The sequence below is a fragment of the Peromyscus californicus genome, unplaced genomic scaffold (genome assembly GCF_007827085.1).
Source record: "Peromyscus californicus insignis strain IS unplaced genomic scaffold, ASM782708v3 Scaffold_6__1_contigs__length_162567912, whole genome shotgun sequence".
Classification (NCBI taxonomy): domain Eukaryota; kingdom Metazoa; phylum Chordata; class Mammalia; order Rodentia; family Cricetidae; genus Peromyscus; species Peromyscus californicus.
In genome coordinates this window covers 149967442-149988798 of record NW_026294584.1, presented here as the reverse complement: position 1 = coordinate 149988798, position 21357 = coordinate 149967442, and the positions used below count along the sequence as shown (strand labels likewise).

Genomic DNA, 21357 nt, shown 5'->3' with positions numbered 1-21357 from the left:
GTGGCTTCTCTGGATTACTCTAGGCTCCACACAGGCTGCTAGCCATCTAATCTGCATTCACCCATCTCTGCTCTGCTGAAAAGGTCTCAGCTCTGGGTTTGTCTAGTGTGAATCAATTGCTTTAAGTGTTTTCAGATATAGGAAAGCATTTTCATCTCACGAAAATCCTGCCAGAAATGTATACCGAGAGAAGCAAAGTTTAAGAATTTATGGTAGTGGGGCTCTCGTGAGCTAAACCCATTCAAATTTCAGTTCTACTTAATGATAGGTTTTAGGAATGTTACATCTACTTACTGAAAAATGGAGTGACAAAAATAAGTTTGCCTTGCAAAGTTGTATGACTTACACATACCTGAGGATATGATAAATGGAAGCTATTAATGTGTCAGAAAAACAACTTCTCAGCTAAATACACGTTGGCTTGTTCCCCTACCCTACACGGAGCTGCCACCTAGTCTAGTCCACACACAGCTACTTCTAAATAGTTTGGATGTATCTAGCTCATATTCATAATGGCACTGTTATTTTTACTTAACCTTGCAAAAAAGAAAAGCAAACACTACAAACCTGGAGCTTGTCTGGACCCCACTAGACCACCAAGAATGCCAAGAGCCAAGGCCAAAGTCTTCATGTCCCAACACCAGAACCCATATAATTACCCTAGCCACAATGAGCAAGCAATCCTGTATCCTAATATGTAACTATCACGTGTGATGTAGACGTGTTCACAAGTACGCACACCGTGCCTGACCTTACGTGTGTGGGTGCTGAGTAACCAAACTCAGGTTCTCATACTTGCACAGCACACCCTTTACTACTAAGCCAGTTCTCCAGTAGGTCCCCACTTCTTTACTCCTAAGTTTTAGCCTCAATTCCATACTATTTAAGTGGCATGCTGTCAAGGAATTATCTACCAGCACCCAAGTCAAATGACCCAAGCTCCTTAATGTTCAAATTCTAAAGGAATCGCCTTTCCTACAGTGTAGACAGCAAGGACGAGGGCCAGGTAAACCAGGGTTAAGTAGACAGGAAGGCACCACAACACCCAAGGAAGGGATGTGGGGAGCTCTGCCAGAGTGGCAGTAGGGGGCAGGCAAACAACAGATTCAGGACAGACCCCAGAACAAGCACACAGCGGATGCAGAACTCAGAACATGCACGCAGGGTCATCCACGACTTCTCATGTGAGCACCTAAGTGGAAACAACTTTAGTTGGGAGAGGTGGGGAGTTTCTCCTAGTAACTCCAGACAGAATACAGCTTTGCTTTGCCAGCCCCGTGACTTTACAAGTGAGACATGTTTCGGCCTCAGGACACTGGGATCTATTAATATCAACATGTCAGTTCAAGCTACAAGCTTGCTGCAGCAATAGGAAACCAATGGCACAAAACTAAGAAATGCCCTTAAACACCAAGCAACTTCCATTCCAAAAGACACATGTAAAGTTTATTTACGGTCAGACTCTCAGTTTAATTCTTGATACATTGACAATACTGGTACAGAGCAGAGGACCAGGCACATTCAACATGGACACAGGACAACACGCCTAGGCTCCTCAATGGACTCCTGTGACATGCTTCCTCCTGGCTCTTCCGGGCTAGCACTGTGTATAGTGCCTTCCAGTTGTCACAACCTCTCAAAACTTAACTTTTTTTCTTCTAAGCAAAGTATTAAAGGTCATTCAAAAGACAAATTACAAAAAAGCAAATTAACAGATGCTGTTCCTATGCATTCCCAAATTACTAATTTAATCTCTTCATATTGTAAAAAGTAAATAAACTACAAATATATTTAACTGACCCAATTTATCACAAAGTTGATGACTTTTTGAACAATCCAAACTTAAGGGATGTGATGCAAAAAAATGTAATACATCTTAAATATTGCAAGTTAAGATTAACCCAGTTTCATAAAATCATGTGGCTGTTTGTACAAACACACAGACGTTCTACTATGTATAGTAGTAGTTTTCAGAAGAATTGGGGTTTCAGGGTTTCTGCTCTTTCTAATTGCTTTTCTTTTTTAGTAATCAACATGCATGTTTAAAGAGCCAAGAAAAGCAATTCTATCAATCTGGAAGAAGGCAAATGAACACCCAGCAAGTCATGAAAATTTCAAGTTTATATAACTGAATTTCAAAATTAGGGAATGTTTAATTCAGACCCTGTAACCAAACTGTCTTTTGCTACAAATTGCTGTATATGATGTAGAAACTTTCTGGGTATTTCCAGTTTTAATACTCAAATGTATCAGAATTTCCCAAAGAAACAGAACATTATTTTGTTTTAGAGGCATTTTATTTAGATAACTAAAAAATATTGGATGTTCAGAAGCAGTCAATGTACAATGAAAGAGATCAAACCAGTTACTTTATCATGTATTTCCTCTTCTTCACAACTAAGCAAAGAGAAAAAGACATTCTGCTTTAAGGGAAAAGTCAGAAAAATAGGCCAATATATTCTTCTTCTCCATAACATAAACAGCTAAAAGGAACTGAAGTGTAAAATGGAAATTGTACGTTGGCTTGTTCATCCGAGACAGCAGGCTACAGCACTACATGAGCACACCCTCCTGCCTGCACCTCTCACACTCAGCTATTTGCACTCACAGGACACGGAGTAGTTGTTCGTGCACTGGCGCTAATTCATATTCCCAATAGTTTCTGCCTACAAGCAGAGAGTAACTCTGAAGGCTGATGCTTTTCTCTGCTTGTTCAGTCCATAAACTATACGGTATCTAGGGCATCCATCTGATGCTCAGGCCTTAACTTCAGGAGTTGAAGAGTAGATGGAATCTGAATTCTCTGAAGCAATTTCTTCTGCAAGTAAAAGACAAAATCATGGTCAATTTAATACAGGAAAGAAGGAAATCCACATTTCTATCTAAGGAGGAAATAGAAAGGTGTTTTGTATGCATACTGTGGTGAGGATGACAAAACAGAAAGCCACTGAACATGGCCTTATCAACTGGACTCAGGTCACCAGGTACCCCGAGCAGAGCTCAGACACACTCTTCTACTGTCTTCACACCACAGTTTTAACCCCCACCACTGTCCTTTCAGGATGAGCTTCGAATGACTTGCAACTACCCAATCAGCATTTAATTAAAATCGTGCCTTTGGGAATCCTATATTTTCCCTTAGTAATTAAATGTTAGTATTGAAGGCTATGCAATTCAAAACCATAAGCATTCAACACTGCTTTTAGGGGAGGTGGTCTAATATCAAACGCAGGGCTAACCCCAGAGCCTGTGGTAAACTCTCCCTTTCTCACTGCCACGAGTCATTACCTAAGAGCAGGACCCGTCTCCCGATCTAACCATTAGCCGCCTTGCCAATCCTCCCAGTAAGGACTTTCCTTCTGTTCTCCGGGTCTATCCCACAGCTACATACCTACCCTAAATGTCCCTACTCTAATTCTTTCTCCACACTATATTTCCTACATTTATATCTACTCCTCCACTTAAAATCAAAGGGTTTTCATTCTCCCAGTTTATAAAACTCTCAAAATTGTAAGAGAGCAAATAAGGCACTGGATGGTCTTATTTTGCTCTTCACATTTTGCTTCTCTGCCTTGATATATCTGTTTTTTGCTTAACTCCTCCACCCCTCCTCAATAGTTACCCCTGCCCATCCATAGGTCTCCACTGGTTTAAATGCTAATTCCCTTCACAATTATAAACTAAGTAATTTGTTAAGCTAGCACCCATCTCCTAAGTTTAAGAGAGTAACCCATCAGTCATGTCCACAGTGTACAAGAGGCCTCGAACTCTGTACCTTGAGAGTAACCCATCAGTCATGTCCACAGTGTACATGAGGCCCAGAACTCTGTACCTTGAGAGTAACCCATCAGTCATGTCCACAGTGTACATGAGGCCCAGAACTCTGTAGCTAATGCTTATGCATGTGTGTATAAGCTTTCCACAACTTAATTCAAATCCGTTCACACTTAATAAATTACTTTTTGCCACTGACCAAAACACACACACACTTAATTTTTACATCCCTAGGGCCCTTAGAAAAGTTCATTTATTTACCCAGCTCCTCTTCCGCTGTTTCTGGAAAACCGATCTTTGGCTTGGCCAGCTCACCACTGTCTTCTTCTGTGAAGAGAAAGGCAGTGACAAGTGACTAGGAAGCACAACAGGTTCCCGCGATCTCACACAGGACAATTCCTTTTTAAAGTTACCGTGATTCTAAAATAGACATCTCAGTCACTTGTAGTACTACAGCCACTCTGCAATTAGGAACAAGTGTTTGGGTTTTCGTTTTTTAACTGAAAAACATGTTTTCAGGGGTAAGGATCGGGTAATATAATACTATGAGGAATTGGACAGATACTTGTAAATTCTTCATACTGCCTTCTAACAACTGTTATTTTATTTTTGTGTGTATCTGCGCCAGTAACCACTGGGCCATCTACCTGTCCCTTTGCAATAAATTCTGAATTAATTCATTCAACTCATCCCATAAAGGACATTGCTCAATTAGACTCATGGCTTCACTTTGCTTATATCATATTTTATAATTCAAAATCTAAGGGAAACAAGACATAATGAAGCATAATTTATAAATGATACAAAATCTATGCATTATAATTTGTTAACTTTGAATAAACGTCCTTACCAGGAAGCACGCATTTCCAAAGGCCATAGGTTTTTCCTACCACAGTCTGCCACAATCTCAATGTCCCATCTTCAGAACCACTGGCATAGAGCTCCCCATCAGGACTAAATCTCACACAGTGAATGGGACCAAAGTGACCTTTGTAGGATTCTGGAAAAGGTGAAGAATGGGGCTATCAGGTTTAAATGTAAAGCTAATTATTAGGCTAAGTATTTTTTTACTAAAAGAGACACTGTGTTGCTAGGAGATCATCTCTACCATTTCCTTAGGATTAGCCCTTTCCAATCCAGTATGTCAGAGGCAGACTGCCTTTCGAAAAAGAAAATGAGTTTTCACATCGCACAGAGAATTGAGGAGCTGTCAATGAAGACTAAATTCTGCAGAGATTGGAGCTGAAGACTGTCAATTCCATCCCAGTTTCTATGTCCTGAATTCATCCCCTGCTTTTAGAGGAACCAATTTTTTCCATGCCTACAGAGGGCCACCAGGTGGAGCTTTTACATATTCTATCTTAATTCCCTAACCAGGCTACCTAGGCTTCCTAATTCGTGACAATGCTGAGATACAGGCTCAATACTGACCCTCACATCTTAATATAAGAAATTTTATGAAAAGATGCATACATCAGGAAGGTTTTCTACTGCAGTAAGACCCTTACTTAGGAACGTACCCCATCTATAATCTCATGCCCCATCATCTTATTCTGGCGTTTCCTCCATCTCAGACTAGCCAGAGAATAAAGCATGGAAGAACAGGGGGCTTGGGTGGAACACCTGTCTACCACACACCACGTTCTGGATTCAGCCATCACCCCAAGAACCACTCCCCTGCTCTACCCCATCCTAAAAACTGAAAGTTGTCTGAACAGAGACTGAGAGGAGAGTGGCTGGGTCCAAATTGCAACAGTTGTCCATTTCTTCCTCCCCGTAAAGCAAGCCTGGGTTTCACTGATGCTGACCACCTCCTCCACCCCGAACCCAGTCACAGCTCTCTCAAACTGAGAAGAACGGACTGAAATATTCTAAAGCTGACTAAAGCAACCCCCATCTTCCAGTTTCCCCCAAGAAACAAACAAAGCTGCCTCCTTTCTGTACAAATTTAGTTAACTTAGCTCTTTGGGTGGGAAACCAGAACAGTTAGATACAGACAAGAAAAAAGGTGGCAGTTTATAAACAGAAAATAAGATTTTCAAACTAAAAGGAAAACGTAAGACTTGGTAAGTAAGTATAAAAGTAGGTACTAAAAGAACTGCTCTCTAGCATCACTATTACACACTATAAAGTTAGGATGTGTTGCTTCAAATTAATCATATATCAACCATTCTACTTCTTAAAAACTATTATGGCCGGTGGTGGTGGTGCACGACTTTAATCCTAGTCTAGCACTTGGAAGGCAGAGGCAGTTGGATCTGAGTTTGAGGCCAGTCTAGTCTACAGGGCAAGTTCCAGGACACCCAGAGCTGTTACACAAAGAAACCTTATCTCAAAAAAAAAAAAAAAAGCCAAAAACAAAAGACACCCCCCCCCCAAAAAAAAAACACCAAAGAAAAAAAACTATTATGAAACTTATGGAAATAACAAGACTCCAAAAAAAAGCAAAATAATAATACATATATAAAATAATAAATATATTATATTTCATATTATATTAAATTATATTTTAATTTTAGAAATTAATAAAATATTAAAATAAAAATATATATGATAATTATATTAGAATCTCTCTAAAGGTCTCCATAAACCACACTGACCCCCATTATTCTCTAGAGATTCTTGGGGATTCCCCAGTATGAGAAAGGAGGCTGGGTAAATGAGTGCCTGCCCTTCCCTTAGAAAGAACAAATATCCTTGCATATGTTTAATATTTAATTTGAAACAGATGTTCCCTCCCAATAAAGGGGGGAAAAAAATCACTGCACTATAATACAGAACATCAGCATAAAGATGAAACTCAGTTCAAAGGAAACTGAGTTCAGTGTATTTTGTCTGTGGGTCTATAAATTTCTATACAAAACGGATAAAACACCTTCATTTCTGAATGTATGAATTTCGAGTTTTGGTTAGCTGCAAAACTTACTTTCAACATTTAATATTTTGATAAAATAAATCATTTAAGGCAATGGTTCTCAACCTTCCTAATGCTGCAATCCTTTAATATAGTTCTTCATGTTGTGTTGACCACCCAACCATAAAATTTTTGACGCTACTTCATAACCGTAGTTTTGCTATGAATTTTATTATTCATATCTGTCTGTTCTAAATGGTCTTAGGCAACCCCCTTTTCAACAATCACAAGGGTTGTGACTCACAGGTTGAGAACCACTGATTTAAGGAACAGAAAACAGACTTACCTAATTCTTCTCCACTATTATAATCATACTTATACAGTTTAAAGTCTTCTCCACCTGCAACAAGAAACTCCTTCTCAGGATGAAGAGATGCAGAATTGATGGTTGCAGGAGCTTCAAAGGATTTAATTGGCTCCAGACTGGGAAGAAAAACCACAGAAACATAAATGTCTACAAAAATTTTAATACTATACAAATATCTACCCACATTGAAATTATTTCTAAATTCTGAAATTCAAAAAACAGTAATTAATTACTCAATTCAGCAAAGTGTAACTGAACTGTTAAAAAAACTAACATGAGTAAAAACATTCAAGATTGTTATATCCAAGTGGATTTCATCTGAGGAAGTCATTCAGTAGTGGGAAATCCATATTCTAAGCGGGAGACAGCTCCTGGACATCAGTGTCTTGGCTGATAAACCATATCAGGGACCTTTTATTGTTTCTGAGACAGGATCTGTATGAAGTTCAGAATGGCCTTTAACTCAAGATCCTCCTTGCCTGAGCTACTCACTGAGGTTGGGATTACAGAGAAGAACACCATGCTGGAACAGTCAAGGAACAGAGTCATGTGAGGAGAATTCTGCATGCTTGTGAGAATATTCCAATAAAACAATAGTCAGTATCTTCAAAACTCGGAATTGTTCTTGGAGTCTATTTTCATGCTCCTCCCAGGCACCGTGGACAAGAATGAGTTTACTTCAGATTATTCATTATTGCTTGTTGTTCGTATGAAACTATCCTTTATATGCCTTTATGGTAAGGAAAAAATTGTTTTTGCCATATGCAGCTTGTCCTTGTGATTGTATACACTTTGAACTCATGAGAACTTTACTCATGTGACATTTATTAACCTTCAGAATACATAAATTGTCGGAGGCTCTGAATTAAGTTGGCTATGCATGAAACTTTTGTCCAACTCATTTATCGGCTCCATTCTCCCAAATCCCACCACCCCTCTAGAGCGGTGACAACGCCAGGCTAGCTTTTTTTTCCTTTTGAAAATTTTCAATCTTTCTACAAACATGCATTATTTTAATGAATAGAAAAGAGGTCATACAGACCAAGCACAATGGTGCACACCTGCATACCAGCTCAGGAGGCTACAGAGGAACAACCCAGCCAGAGACACACTGAAGGGTAGCCTTGAAACTATCGCAAAAAACCCAAAGGCTGGGGACATAGGAATTTATGTCCCTGGGTTGAATGCTCAAATATGAAGGCCCTGGGTTGAATGCTCAACAGTGAAAAAGTAAATGAAAAGAAAGCAAGCTTCACAGTAGGGAATTACTTACAATACTAAGGAACATTGAATATTTTCTGAATTGTTGAGATTTAGGCTTCCGCACCCAACACAAGAAACTGCTATCAAAACTGTTCTCAACAGCTGTTTTTAACCAGGTCCTATGGTGTTCTGAATGAGAATGGCCCCTTATAGGCTTGTATTTGAATGCTTGGCTTCCAGCTGGTGGACTGTTCTGGAAAGGATTAGCACTGTTGGAGAAGCTGTATCACTGGAGGTGGGCTCTGAGGTTTCAAAAGCCCATGCCAGATCCAGTCTGGCCAGCTCTCTGTACATCTCCTGCTTGTGGGTCAGATAAGAGCTCTCAGCTACGACTTTAGTGGCAAGCTTGCCTGCCTGCCTCATGCCATGATGGTCATGGAGTCACCCTCTGAAAAGCCCCCAATTAAATGCTTCCCTTTGTAAGGTGCCTTGGTCATGGTGTCTCTTCACAGCAATAGAAAAGTAACTAAGACAGATTAACTGCATTAGAAGTTGTACTTATCAATGCACAACTGCTTCCCCTGAAAATCAACTATAGTATCCTTACTAGTCCTTTTCAGTTCAATCCTGAAAACTACTTCAACATAGAACATCAATCAATACATGCCACACATAAAACACGCAAATTAAACTTAGCCAGGCATGGTGGTGAAAGACTTTAATCCCACCCAGCACTTGGGATGCAGAGGTAGGCAGATCTCTGAATTTAAAGTCACTTTGATCTACAAAGAGAGTTCCAAGACAACCAGGACTATACAAAGAAACTATCTCGAAAAACAAACTAGTTAGCTGAGGCGTATCTAGTATTACAGAAGACCACTTGTTGCTTGAAATATTCAACAGGCCAGCTACTACTACCCAATGAGATCTGAGGCAAAAGTCCACAGCAGGATTGCATGGCCCAGGAATGAGCAGTTCCAGGTGTACAATCTGATAGTTCTGGGCAAAAGTATTCCACTATTAGCTTTACTGTATTTATAGGAGCTCCCTTACATTTTTAGAACTTCCATATTAGATTTTCTGTCTCCTATTCAATGAAGCTGAACACTAGAAATATTCTTTGAGACCAAATGATAAGTCAGAGTATAATTGGTCTAATCTTTACAGAAATCCTTTAAGTACCAAGGCTAAGAACTCTACACTCAGTTGTACAGTTTGAACTCAACACTGTACATACAGGATTCCTACTAAGAAAAAAGAAGTACCACAACATTAGCTACAGTGATAAAACAGATCAACAGATACATAACCTCATTTAATTTAATGAAATATGACCAATAAAAATATTTTAATGATGTTTTAAGGCATACGAAATTTTTAATTAAAAAGCAAGATTATATGCATCATAGTCCTATTAATTAAAAGAAAAACCCAAGTATACACATACACCAGAAAAAGAAGTGATTAAGTCTGCACTACTTCCTTCACTGTTTTTAGGTCCTAGGAATTCAAACCTAGGGTCTCAATCCATGCTACACAAGCACTCTTACTGAGTTATATCCCAGGGCCTCGTTTCTCTAAAATTTTAACTAGAAAATAGAAAAGAAACAGTATCACAGCAATTTCTACATAGTAGGGAATATATAACATCATGCTAATGCTTCTTTTAATAAAACAGAACTTAGACTTTACCAATAAATATCCTACACAACTGGAATTTAAGTTAATTCCTGATTAAAGCATGCTCAACCTAAGAGACAGTTGTTAAGAGGTGTAGAAACACTTCCTGTGTGCTACACAGCAAAGGTAACAATCTGCCTCTAAAAGAATCATGCAACTTTTTTTTACAAGCCTTCCTTTTTTTAAGATTATTTTATTTTTTTTGTATGTGTATCTACACATATACATGGGATGCTGTGGAGGCAACTGGATACCAAGGCTGGAATTACAGGTGTACCTGATGGTGCTAAGAACTGAACTCTGGTCCTCTACATGAGGAGCAATCATTGTTAATCAACAGCTGAGCCAGCATAAGTTAATTTTCCCTTTTTAACCCCCAAATAAAATGCAGGAATTTCCTGGCCATACCTAAGTGCACTATGAAAAGCAATAGTCCGCCCATAAGTAAGCACCAGGACCTCTCCCTCAGGGATATACTCCATGCTGCTCACGGACATGTTAAAATTCACAGATTTCACTTCTGTCATTGTAGCATGATCCCAAAGACTGCAAAAGAAAAAGAAATCATATTTACTCAGTGACCAGAAAAAAGCTTCAATTTTATCTGTACATAAATTCATGAGATTATAATCACAATCATAATAAAGCAATTTTGTCACAAATCATAAAGGAATTCTGAGTTCCTATGAAATGTTAGGTTGTTGGTGAAATCAACTTTATCATATACTTTCCTAACAATAAAACTGTTATCTAACACCTAATCTCAACAGTTGTTTTGATCTATCCGACAGCTACGATCTTTTCACAAAAAAATACATCAGGTCTTAACACAAAGTTTTAAGGGTATCATGAATCCCCTCAGCCAACCTGTCCATAACTACATTCAGAACAACAAACTACATGTCAGCAGCTTTAATAACTTTCTGAATTCTCCTCTGTGTGCGTGATAGTAAGTAGACAGGTCTAGGTAAACGTGACCTATGTTGACTTAAACTTTAACTTACACACATTTTCCAACATGATTTATTAAAAGTACTTATAAGCTCCAAGCTAAAATGCTTTTCAAACATTAAATTATTGAAGAAAAATTAACTTACCGAACAGTTTTATCATCAGCTGAAAGGATTTGTTTATCCTCACTGCACCACAGAGCCTTTTTAATACCGGAAGTGTGACCACTAATTTCCTTAGGTTCTTTAGAAGAAACAATTTATTTAGCTTTCTGAACTGAGCAATATGAAAACAATTGTTAATTTTACAACAACTTTCCAAACCTCAGCACATTTCAAAGGATGTCTATCAGATGTGCTCAGGTTTCCTGTATTCTAAGACAATGAACCATAAACCAAATGACCCTTGCTTTATGAAGCTGAGGCACATCCCCTAGGATCTTTATTCTAGTCACTGTTGGCGGTCACTAATGGGGTGAAAACACACACACATACACACACACACACTATTCTAGTCACTGTTGGCAGTCACTAATGGGGTGAAAACACACACACACACACACACACACACACACACACACACACACAGAGTTGGCAGTAACTAATGGGACGAAACATACACACGGATGCATGCACTTGCCAGGAAAGCAGAGGGCAGAAGGAAAAAGGAAACAAAGTAGCATAAGCAACTCCCAGGAAAGAAACTTCATTTCTTCATCTTTAAAATGGGGTAATAGAAGTTGTTATATATAGTCTATGATGATCAAATAAAAACATACACCTGAGGTGCTTAACACTATCTGACACACAAGTTAAAGTTCCATTCATTGCTATTCCTTCTACTGTTGACCCACTGGAAAAGCAACCCTCAAAAACAGCTTTGGGAGGTGAGGATGAAAAAGTCCACCCACCCAACTACCTTTACTATATCAGACAAGTTCAACAATGCTTTGATGTTTTAGCATAAGTCTACCAAAAAGTAGACAAAGGAAAATGCATAGCAGATAATGGAATCTGTGGTGATAAGTACAATCCGTCACTTTAGAAATGTTCTTCCAAATAGAATATAACTATAGAATGACTGTTTAATCACAATGTACTTTTTTTTGGTTTTTTGAGACAAAGTTTCTCTGTGTAGCTTTGTGCCTTTCCTGGAACTCACTCTGTAGCCCAGGCTGGCCTCAAATTCACAGAGATCCGCCTGCCACTGCCTCCCAACTGCTCGGATTAAAGGCGTGAGCCACCACCGCCCGGCCACAATGTACTTTTTTAAACTCAGTGTCAGTTTTGGAATTTATGAATAATCCTGCCTTCACCTACAGAATGTTTCTTCTGAACAACCAATGCAGCTAAAAAGGTGAAAACCTAACCCTTACCTTACACACTGATGTCTCAGCATCCTCTCTTACAGAGGGCAACATCACACATTACCCAAAATCTAGCAACACTGCTCTAGTATCTTTACAGAATCTAGTATCATGAAATGAAAAACATCACTATAATGAAATTTTATATTGCCAGGAGGCTATATGGGTTATGCAATAAAATAAGCAAATATTAAAATGAAATCTGCATAGGAAAAAGAAAAAAGTCTTGACAAGATATATTGTGACTGAAATTAAGATTTTAACAAAGAATAGATAATAGATGTTTTTATCTGGTGGTTATCTTAACTTTCAAATGTTTATGGTTCCACAAAGTGATGCATGAGTGATGCTTACCTGCCTCAGGTTTGTTCAAGTCATATATGCGCAGCAGTTTATCCTGTCCCCCAGTTAACAGGTAGTTGCTATCCTGAAAACAAAAAAGAAAAATGTTAGTTGATTAACCACTTTAATAGTTAATGAAATATAATCACCAATAAAGATACAGTTGTAACCAATACTTCCAAGAGGACACTATAAATGTCTTAAGACTTGCCAAGCTCAAGTTTCCTCTCAATCACACTGTACTGTACCACAAGAACCGCCATTCTGCTGTGGCCCCTCCCTCTCTGTACCACAAGAACTGCCACTCAGCACCTGAGTAATACTTCTTTGATCTCAAAAGGAACTCAGGGCCTCATTCATGTGCTATGCAAACAGTGTATAACCCTGAACTAGATCCCTAGCCAAAATTCCTTTTTCTCATACCTGTGTGAAATCCACAGTCTTGACAATGTGCTTATGAGCCAGGGTCATCAATTCATCTCCTGAGACAGCATCCCACACTTTGCTAAAAACGAACATAAACAAACATTCCGTAACATTAATACAAGGTTAAATATAGTGGTAATTTTTATCAATACAAAACAATTACATACATAATATTTATATAACTGTATTATGCATCTCTCACAGCGCTCATTATTACAATAATTTATCTAAAAAAGACAATTTCTCCATAGGACTTTTTAACTCTTAATTTTCTTTGACATTGGAAAAGAATAATTTATTCACAAATTAACCCAGCCTAGTTTTTAGCTTACAGCCATATTTTTTACCAAGCCTGAAGAATATTTTAACCAATTCAGTTCACCAAGTCATCCTTTTATATATTCATATACCAGAGAAAAGAATATAGAACTTCTGTGAATTTAGCTACCTTAAAATTTATGTTAGACCTTGATACCGATCAGATAAAGTTTAAATCAAGATGGTGGAAGGCTAGATGTTAGTGGGTGTAATCCCTTACAATCATTTTCTGCTGAGGCAGGAAGATTCTGAGTTTAGGTTAGCCTGAATTACACAGTGGGATCTTTCTCAAAACTCAAAGTAGAAGTAAAATAAAAACAAACAGCCATCGTCCCCATTCCAAGTACAAAAGGGCATGAGTGTGCATGCAAAGTCCAGAGATTCCAAAGAGAGCCAGAGGTCTGAAGGAGAAAGCCAAACTACACCAAGCACCAGGAACAGAAAGCAATCCAAATGACAGCATTAGTAAAATTTAGAAATGTAAGAAATAGGAACTGGTCATAAACATCTAAACTTATACATGAATGGTTGTTAAAAACATGTTCGAGAGAAATAATGTCACCTTATTTCTCTTATACCCACTCCAGTCTCTCCCATTCTACTTTACCTCTCTGCCCCAACCTCCTTTTAGTTCTGATTCTAGCCACCCACGATTCACGCATTTTCTTCAGCTCCCACACCTCTGCTCATATCTATGTGTTCCAAGTTCTTTGTATCCTCATTTCAAATGCTAATCTCCACTTGATTTCCTATCTTCTCATTCAATAATTAACCATTTTCTTTCTTTTTTTTTTTTTTTGGCAGGGGGAGACAAGATCTCTATGTAGCCTGTCTTGGAGCTGACATGTCCTCAAACTGATCTCTAACTTGAGATCCTCATGCCTCCAACTCCCGAGTACCAGAAAGGTGTGTACCACCACACCCAGCAACCACTTATTCCAGTTCTTCCAGAGCTCAGCTTCCAAGGCCCATGGCACTTGATTCTGCTTTGTTTTTGTTTCTATGTGCTCATTCTTAGTTAGCCACAGAGAAAGGGTTCTAGCCTGAGTTCACATGGATTAGGATCAGAGGCATCCAACTGTCAAAACCACCTGAAATGTCTACACTAGTTTTGTGAATTTCAATAGAACTCTGGGTAATGTCCATCATTTTAATCTTTTTTTTTTTTTTCTGGGCCACACACAGGACTGAATCCAGATCCTTGCATGATAAACAAGCACTCTATCATTGAGTTATTCTCCATCTCTAATGGCCTTTGAAATGTTAATTTAAATATGTTAATACTCTTCCAAAAACAAAATCTTACTTTGATGTAGGCTACGCATTCACTGGAGACCAGAGTAATACTAACCAGAGCTAACAGCAAGTGTGCTACTACTACTCTTAACTTTGACAAACTATGAAACACAGAATCAGATGTCAAAGTACCTGGGGTCACATTCAGTCAGGACTCACTCAATACAGGCCACCTGCCTGTGTTCACATACCTACTATCAATTACAAGTACAAATATTGGGACCTGGAATGTCAGGAAAGCATCAACACTATTATGATGGCTATTCTTGATTGTTACCTTGACCACATTTAGAATTAACTGAAACCCCAATGACTGGACACATCTTATTTGAGTTAGGAAGACCAGCTAAGACATCAAGCCTCATGGACAGACTAGTTGGGCAGCCAATGTTGGATTAGCTGGATCACAGCCTGTAACCTATCCTAATAAATCTCTTTTATATAGATTCATTCTATAAGTTCTGTTCCTCTAGGGAACCCTGACTAATATAACTATGTATAGGCATGTCCTCAAGCCTGTAGTTCTATTTAGTCAGCAATGCTCCAAATGACCTAGACAAAGGGCCTATAGCAGCAAGACAAAGCCTTGACTATGATCAGGGTCAGCTCAATGTTGGGTGGAGGTGGCTGCACATTTTTCACACTTGTTTTCTCTCCATTTCAAAGTAGTTCCCACATGAGCAGAATTCTTGTATACTTTTTGTTTCTTTCCTGTGGGCTAGCAATACAATGTGGTAAGATGTACAAAACAAGATTCATCATAGATTTCACTACCATATAGGATCCTTCCCAACTGCACAGAAAATCAGCATAAGACCATGAAGCAGTCAGTGGCACAATGGTCTGCTTTAATTGAGAATGTTAAGGCCAGGTTATGGTAAAATCAAAGTTAATAGAAATGTGCCTTTAAACTGCAATCTAAAAGTTTATCTTTGAGAATGCTAATGTCCACAATATCTACACTTACAACTATATATTTAATTTAAATATAAATATAATATAACATAACAGATAATGCATAATTATAAATAATTAAGTATTTAATTTAAAGTATTACTTTATTAACTATTAGATTGCTGTCAAAAGATTGTAACCTAATTACCACAATGATATTGGGGGTTGGAGGGGAAGGGTCTAATCATAAAGCCCACCTGGCTGGAATTTTCTGTGTACTCTAGGCCTGCCTTGAACTTGTGAACCCTCCTGCCTCAATCTCTGAGTAATGAGATCTCAGGCATGTGTCACCACACCAGGCCTATCTTCCAAGCAAGCTGTGGTGCTGTGGAGTAATCCTTCTATACACTGTGTAAATTACACTGTTATTGGTTTAATAAAGAAGCTAACTGGCCAATAGCTGGAGAGGATAAGGTTAGGCAGGAAAACTAGACTAAGGACACTGGGAAGAAGGGTGGAGTCAGAGGAGTAGCTGGTGACACAGAGGAAAGAGGTGCAAGATGAAAGAGAGGTAACGCCACGTGGCAGAATGTAGATTAATAGAAATGAGTTAATTTAAGTTGTAAGAGCTAGTTAGTAAGAAGCCTGAGCTATCAGCCAAGCATTTATAATTAATACTGAGTCTCCGTGTAAACAGGCGGGCGGGAAGACTACACAGTGGTGGTAATCACTCATCAATCCTACTACTTGGGACGCTGAAACAAGCTGAAATTTCCTACCACCCTGGCTACATAGTTGAAACCAGTTGGGCAACTTAGCAAAATGAAATTTAAAAGGGGTTAAGGCTTTAATTCAGTGGTACAGTGCTTGCCATACAGCCTGGGTGCAATTTCCAGAGCTGAAAATAACCCCCCTCCTCATAAATACCTAAATCTAGAGCTGTATAACTCTAATCAAATATTCTACATCCATTATAAAAATCAATAACATTCATTCCCAATGACAATGTTCTTAATAAACTTAGAGAAGAACAAACTTTAATAGGAAAAAAAAACTTATAGCAATTACAGACTCAAATATTCCAAGATCCTTTTTTTCAGTTGACTTATTCAACAAGTGTAAAGCAGTACTTAAATCAGGAATATAAACGGCTGGAGATGGCTTAGTGGTTAAGCGTACTGCCTGTTCTTCCAGAGGACCCACTTTCAATTCCCAGCCCCTACATGGCAGCTCACAATACCTCCAGTTCCAGGGGATCTAACACCCTCACACAGACATACATGTAGGCAAAACACAAATGTACATAAAATAAAAATAAATGAATCATAAAAAAATGAAAAGAAATATAAAACATGGCCTCAACCTTAAAAGCACATTAAAATATGTACTATAGTAAGTGCGTACTGCTTAACAAGGCAATGGGTACCTTTCCCTCTACTGTTCCAGAAGTCCACTGTAACTCTTCCATATCTGAGCATTATTCTTATTTCCCATTTTCACCTCGTCAATCAGAGTACTTTGTCAGGGCTGAGGATGTATCTCAGCTGGTAGAATGCTTGCCTAGCTAGCACACATAAAGCCAAGTGGCACCTGTAACACCTTAACTCAAATGGAGGAGATGCAAAGACATCTTGACTATACATATACTGTAGGTATAAAGCCAGCCTGGGCTATATATAATAAAGTGCTTTATCTTGTGAGTTAATATGCAGGCTGACAACTAAGGCAACTTTTGGCCTAAAAACACTAACATAGAAGGATCCATAGGTGTTTTTAAAACCAGATTTATGTAACATCCTAACAGGGCAGACTACAAAGTTTTACAACGGTTTATACACAATGCTGTAACAGTAATTGATTCCTCAGAGGCATAGAAAGTACATGAAGCATTATTTGTCTCTTAAAACTGTTTATTCTTAAATGTGCATACAGTAAAATTCACTGTGCTGTATATAAAGGTCTGGGGTTCAACAAGGCACATGGTAATATGTTATAAGCTGTGGTCATTTTTTTAACTTGGTGTTTTTAATTTGCTTAAACCAAAGGTGGCAACACAATTGACAGTTGCTCCTTATTATGAAATCCTTTTAAACAAGAAATCAACAGACCATTTTCACTCTCCAGGTCCTGGTCTATCATGTACAGCAGCTCTTAACATTGCCTTTGGACCAGCAAGATGGCCTGGTAGGCAACAGCACAAGCCTGACAGCCTGAATCAGATCCCAGAACCTACACCCCCAAACTGTCTTCTGACCTCCACACAGCCATGCACACACCTGCACACAATAGCAAATAAAAAGTTGCCTTCATTGGTTTAAAAACAGAGGTGTAACTATACTACCAACACAGGTAACTATACACCAAAATTATATACAATACAACACATGCCTCAAAAGAGCAGAGAATCATTGTAAGTCGGTTTAATAATATATGCAATACCCAAAGTAAAAACAGGTGAAGTGCATTGTGGCAATGGTTTGGTGCATCAAAGACTGTACCAAGAGACAAAATGAACTAGAATGAAGCAATTTATCTATTATTACAGTGGTTCAAAGACTACAGGTCACCCAGAGAAACATTAACTGAGCAAAAGACAGCATTTTTCCCCCAGACCAACCAAACAGAACACACTTGAATATTTTTTTTTTTTGGTTTTTTCGAGACAGGGTTTCTCTGTGTAGCTTTGCGCCTTTCCCTGGAACTCACTTGGTAGTCCAAGCTGGCCTCGAACTCACAGAGATCCACCTGGCTCTGCCTCCCGAGTGCTGGGATTAAAGGCGTGCGCCACCACCGCCCGGCAAATATTTTTAAAGCTCTCAAGACTACACTCCTGTATACACAAGGTGATGGAGTAAAACTGTAAAGGGAAGACCAAATCCTCAGAAGAGAAGTGACATGATTTGACTGACTGAATGGCAGCAATACTAACAGAAATAACAGAGAAGAAATCCCCAGCAGTGCAGAGCTAAGGTGAGCCTGAACTAAGAGAGTGGCAAACACAAGGGACTACCTGTAGAATCAAAAACCGGTGATAAAGACAACCCAAGGAAAATCAAGCATCTTTCAGACTGCAAACTTTAACACCATAAGAAAAAGAGAAAGTTTGAGACCCAGTTTTAAATGTATCTAGAGCCAGTTAATAAAAACTGAGTGAAAAAGTATGTGGGCGTAGCACTATGTAGCACTCAATTTAGAGAACTATCTGTCAAGGGCATCACCAACATCCATTATTTGGGCTGCATCATAATCATAGAGATTCCTAGTCTGAATCAAAGACATAGAGGGTAAGTCATTTAAACCTTTCAAGTTTGGGGATTCAGTGAAGAAAAGGATGCTCAGAGAACCAGGATGGAATCTTGGTGAGCTCAAACACCATGTGTTCTCTATGGCACCAGCTGAGTCAGAACTCTATGCCTAACTGAAGGTGAAGATTCTGACAATGTCACCAACACAATTCAGAGAAACTAAAGTTAGCCATTTTTGTTACACTTACGCTGTGAAATCTGCAGCAGCTGTAGCAGCTTTGGTGGCATCCTTATTCAGTGTTGCACCCCAGACAGCACCTTTATGACCCAAAAAGGTTCCAATCCAGTCTCCCGTATCCCCCTGGCGGAGCATAGGTTTGCCATCTAGAAAATATTTCAAGACATGTGATTTCGAAGCCTGCCACATAACATCGAATATTGAATAGCAAACTGGAAAATTGTTGCTCTGACTCCCTCACCTTGACAAACTCAGATTACAAAACAATTGTATAAAGAAGATGCTTTCCTGGGGACCTGATTCCGATTCCCAGCACCCCACACAGAGGCCGACAACAGCCTGTAATTCCAGCTCTAGGGAATCCAACGCCCTCTTCTAACCTCTCTGGGCATTCCTTCACACATGTACAAGCAAGCACACAGACACACTGATACACATAAATAGAAAACTTTTTTTTTTAAACCCTAAGGCTGGAAGCCACTAACGTGTCAAAACAATCTAGATAGGCGTCTTGACTTTGAACCAACTAAACCTTAAGTACATTTTCCTCTGAAAAAAATGAGGCTCACACCACCAAGGATGATACAAGGAGTGCGAAGACATAAAAGGCACTCCTCTTGGCCTGGCCTAATTTCTCCTTCCAGTAAATCCTTGGGAGACACGGTGTAGTTCTGTGTGTCGAAAGGCGCAGTGAACTAAAAACGGGAGGAGAGGGGGGGGTGGCGCATAAAGCCTGACCAGGCGCGAGCGAGCAGAGGCCTCGGCTCCAGGAACTCTCTCGCGCTTTAACTGGCAGCTACGATGCCCCCACCGCACCCCTCGGCAACCGAGAGCCGCGGCCGTCCCGGGCTCGACTCACCTTTGCAAGCGCTGATCAGAAAGTAGCCGTACGGCGTGATGCCGCTGAAGGCCAAATCCACCACGGGCCGCGTGTGGCCCGAGCAGGTGAGCGGCGTCTGCCTCATGGCCATGGCGGCGGCGGCGGCGGCGGCGGCGAGCGGGGTGACGCGAAGCGCGGACCGAGGGTCGCGGTTGTCCTTCTCCTCGGCCGCGGCGCCTCGGGCTGCCTAGGGCCCCCGCACTGACACCGAGGCCGGGTCGGGAGTCCCCGCGACGCGCGGCCGCCAAGGGAGGGACAGGGAGGGAGGGAGGAGGGGAGGGGAGCGCCGGACAGCCGGCCCGCAGCCACCCACCGTCCACACCGGTAGCGGCAGGAAGTGGCGCAGCGCCGACGCGCCGCGTCAAACGGAAGTGACGGACGGCGGGAAGGCGGGATCGCCTCGCGCGGCCGCGAGGAGCGGGGTGCGCAGGCGCGAGCTCCGGGACCGCGCGGCTCGCGGCGTGACGTCACGCGCGCTGCGTCCAGTTCCTACCCGCGCGGTCGGGTCCGTTGTAGGGTGCCGTTTAACCAATCGGCGGCCTCCCTTGCTGTTCCTTCTGGATGCGCAGGGTGCCAGGGTTGTTCCCACCAACCGTCGTCAGCGAGCGGCCGCATGGCCCGGAGCTGTGTCCCGTGCAACCCACACCCTTCTGTGTGGAGGTGGAAGACGGAGGACCACGGAGGATCCCGGGAATCGAAATCTGGTTGTCAGGCTAGGGCCTTTACTCGCCTGTCCCATCCTTCGCTCTTCTTTATTCATGTTCAGTTACTGTGTATGTTTTTTCTTGTATTTTCACTACTTTGAATAAACCACACTGGTAGGGTGGGGGCGGGTCTCTTGGTTCTTGACTTTTCGAAGTAGAGAATTGAATCAAGAGAAGAAGTTTGGCAAAGCGAAGCGCACATACCAAAGAGAGTGGAGTGTGATGCCCCGAAGGAAGGATTGGGGAGTAGTGCACAGGCGTCAGTGTTGAGGATTTTAAAAACAAGTTTATGAGTACTTAGGAGGTGGGTAACATTCTTGTGGGTAAGATGACCCACTTCCTCTCCCAAATCACGGAGGATCAGCTCTTCCTTTTCTGGTTATTCCTTCCATTGATCTCTAGACGAGGCTACAAACAGGTGGATCAAGAAACAAAACCGTGTAAGCGTCATTTTAATTGAGTAAGGGTCTTTTGAGCATGCGGGCCTGGTGTGTGCTCGCGCGTGTATGTATGTACTGGGGGAATTGCCCTAGGGTGTTAGCTTCTGAGTGTGTGTACCGGGGGAAGTGCCCTGGGGTCTTAGCTTCCGAGAGTGTGTGTGTGTGTGTGTGTGTGTGTGGTGGGAAAAGTGCCCTGGGGTCATAGCTTCTGAGTGTGTGTGTGTGTGTGTGTGTGTGTGTGTGTGTGTGTGTTGGGAAAAGTGCCCTGGGGTCATAGCTTCTGAGTGTGTGTGTGTGTGTGTGTGTGTGTGTGTGTGTACTGGCGGAAGTGCCCTGGGGTCATAGCTTCTGATACAGTTAGGAGCAACTGCACTGCACA

The 21357-nt window shown here is 40.6% G+C and overlaps 1 protein-coding gene across 1 annotated transcript; it reads right to left on the bottom strand.

Annotated features, from left to right (window-relative positions):
* Positions 1–1424: 1424 nt before the first annotated feature.
* Positions 1425–20175, bottom strand: Strap (serine/threonine kinase receptor associated protein). The gene is made up of 10 exons (XM_052720595.1): positions 19814–20175; positions 18965–19100; positions 12961–13042; positions 12550–12622; positions 10976–11072; positions 10287–10424; positions 6975–7111; positions 4625–4774; positions 4036–4101; positions 1425–2818 (listed from the first exon to the last, which is right to left on the bottom strand). Exons 1-10 carry the CDS (start codon positions 19923–19925, stop codon positions 2757–2759), a joined length of 1053 nt encoding a protein of 350 aa, XP_052576555.1. The 5' UTR covers positions 19926–20175; the 3' UTR covers positions 1425–2756.
* Positions 20176–21357: the final 1182 nt, after the last annotated feature.

What these genes read in the sequence shown, in the direction of transcription:
- Strap (XM_052720595.1), bottom strand. Translation starts at nt 19,925, where the DNA reads ATGGCCATGAGGCAGACGCCGCTCACCTGCTCGGGCCACACGCGGCCC. An exon ending in TCTGATCAGCGCTTGCAAAG is followed by an intron (nt 19,101 to 19,813) that starts GTGAGTCGAGCC and finishes AATATTTTCTAG; the next exon opens with ATGGCAAACCTATGCTCCGC. An exon ending in AACAGCGGAAGAGGAGCTGG is followed by an intron (nt 2,819 to 4,035) that starts GTAAATAAATGA and finishes TTTTACTTGCAG; the next exon opens with AAGAAATTGCTTCAGAGAAT.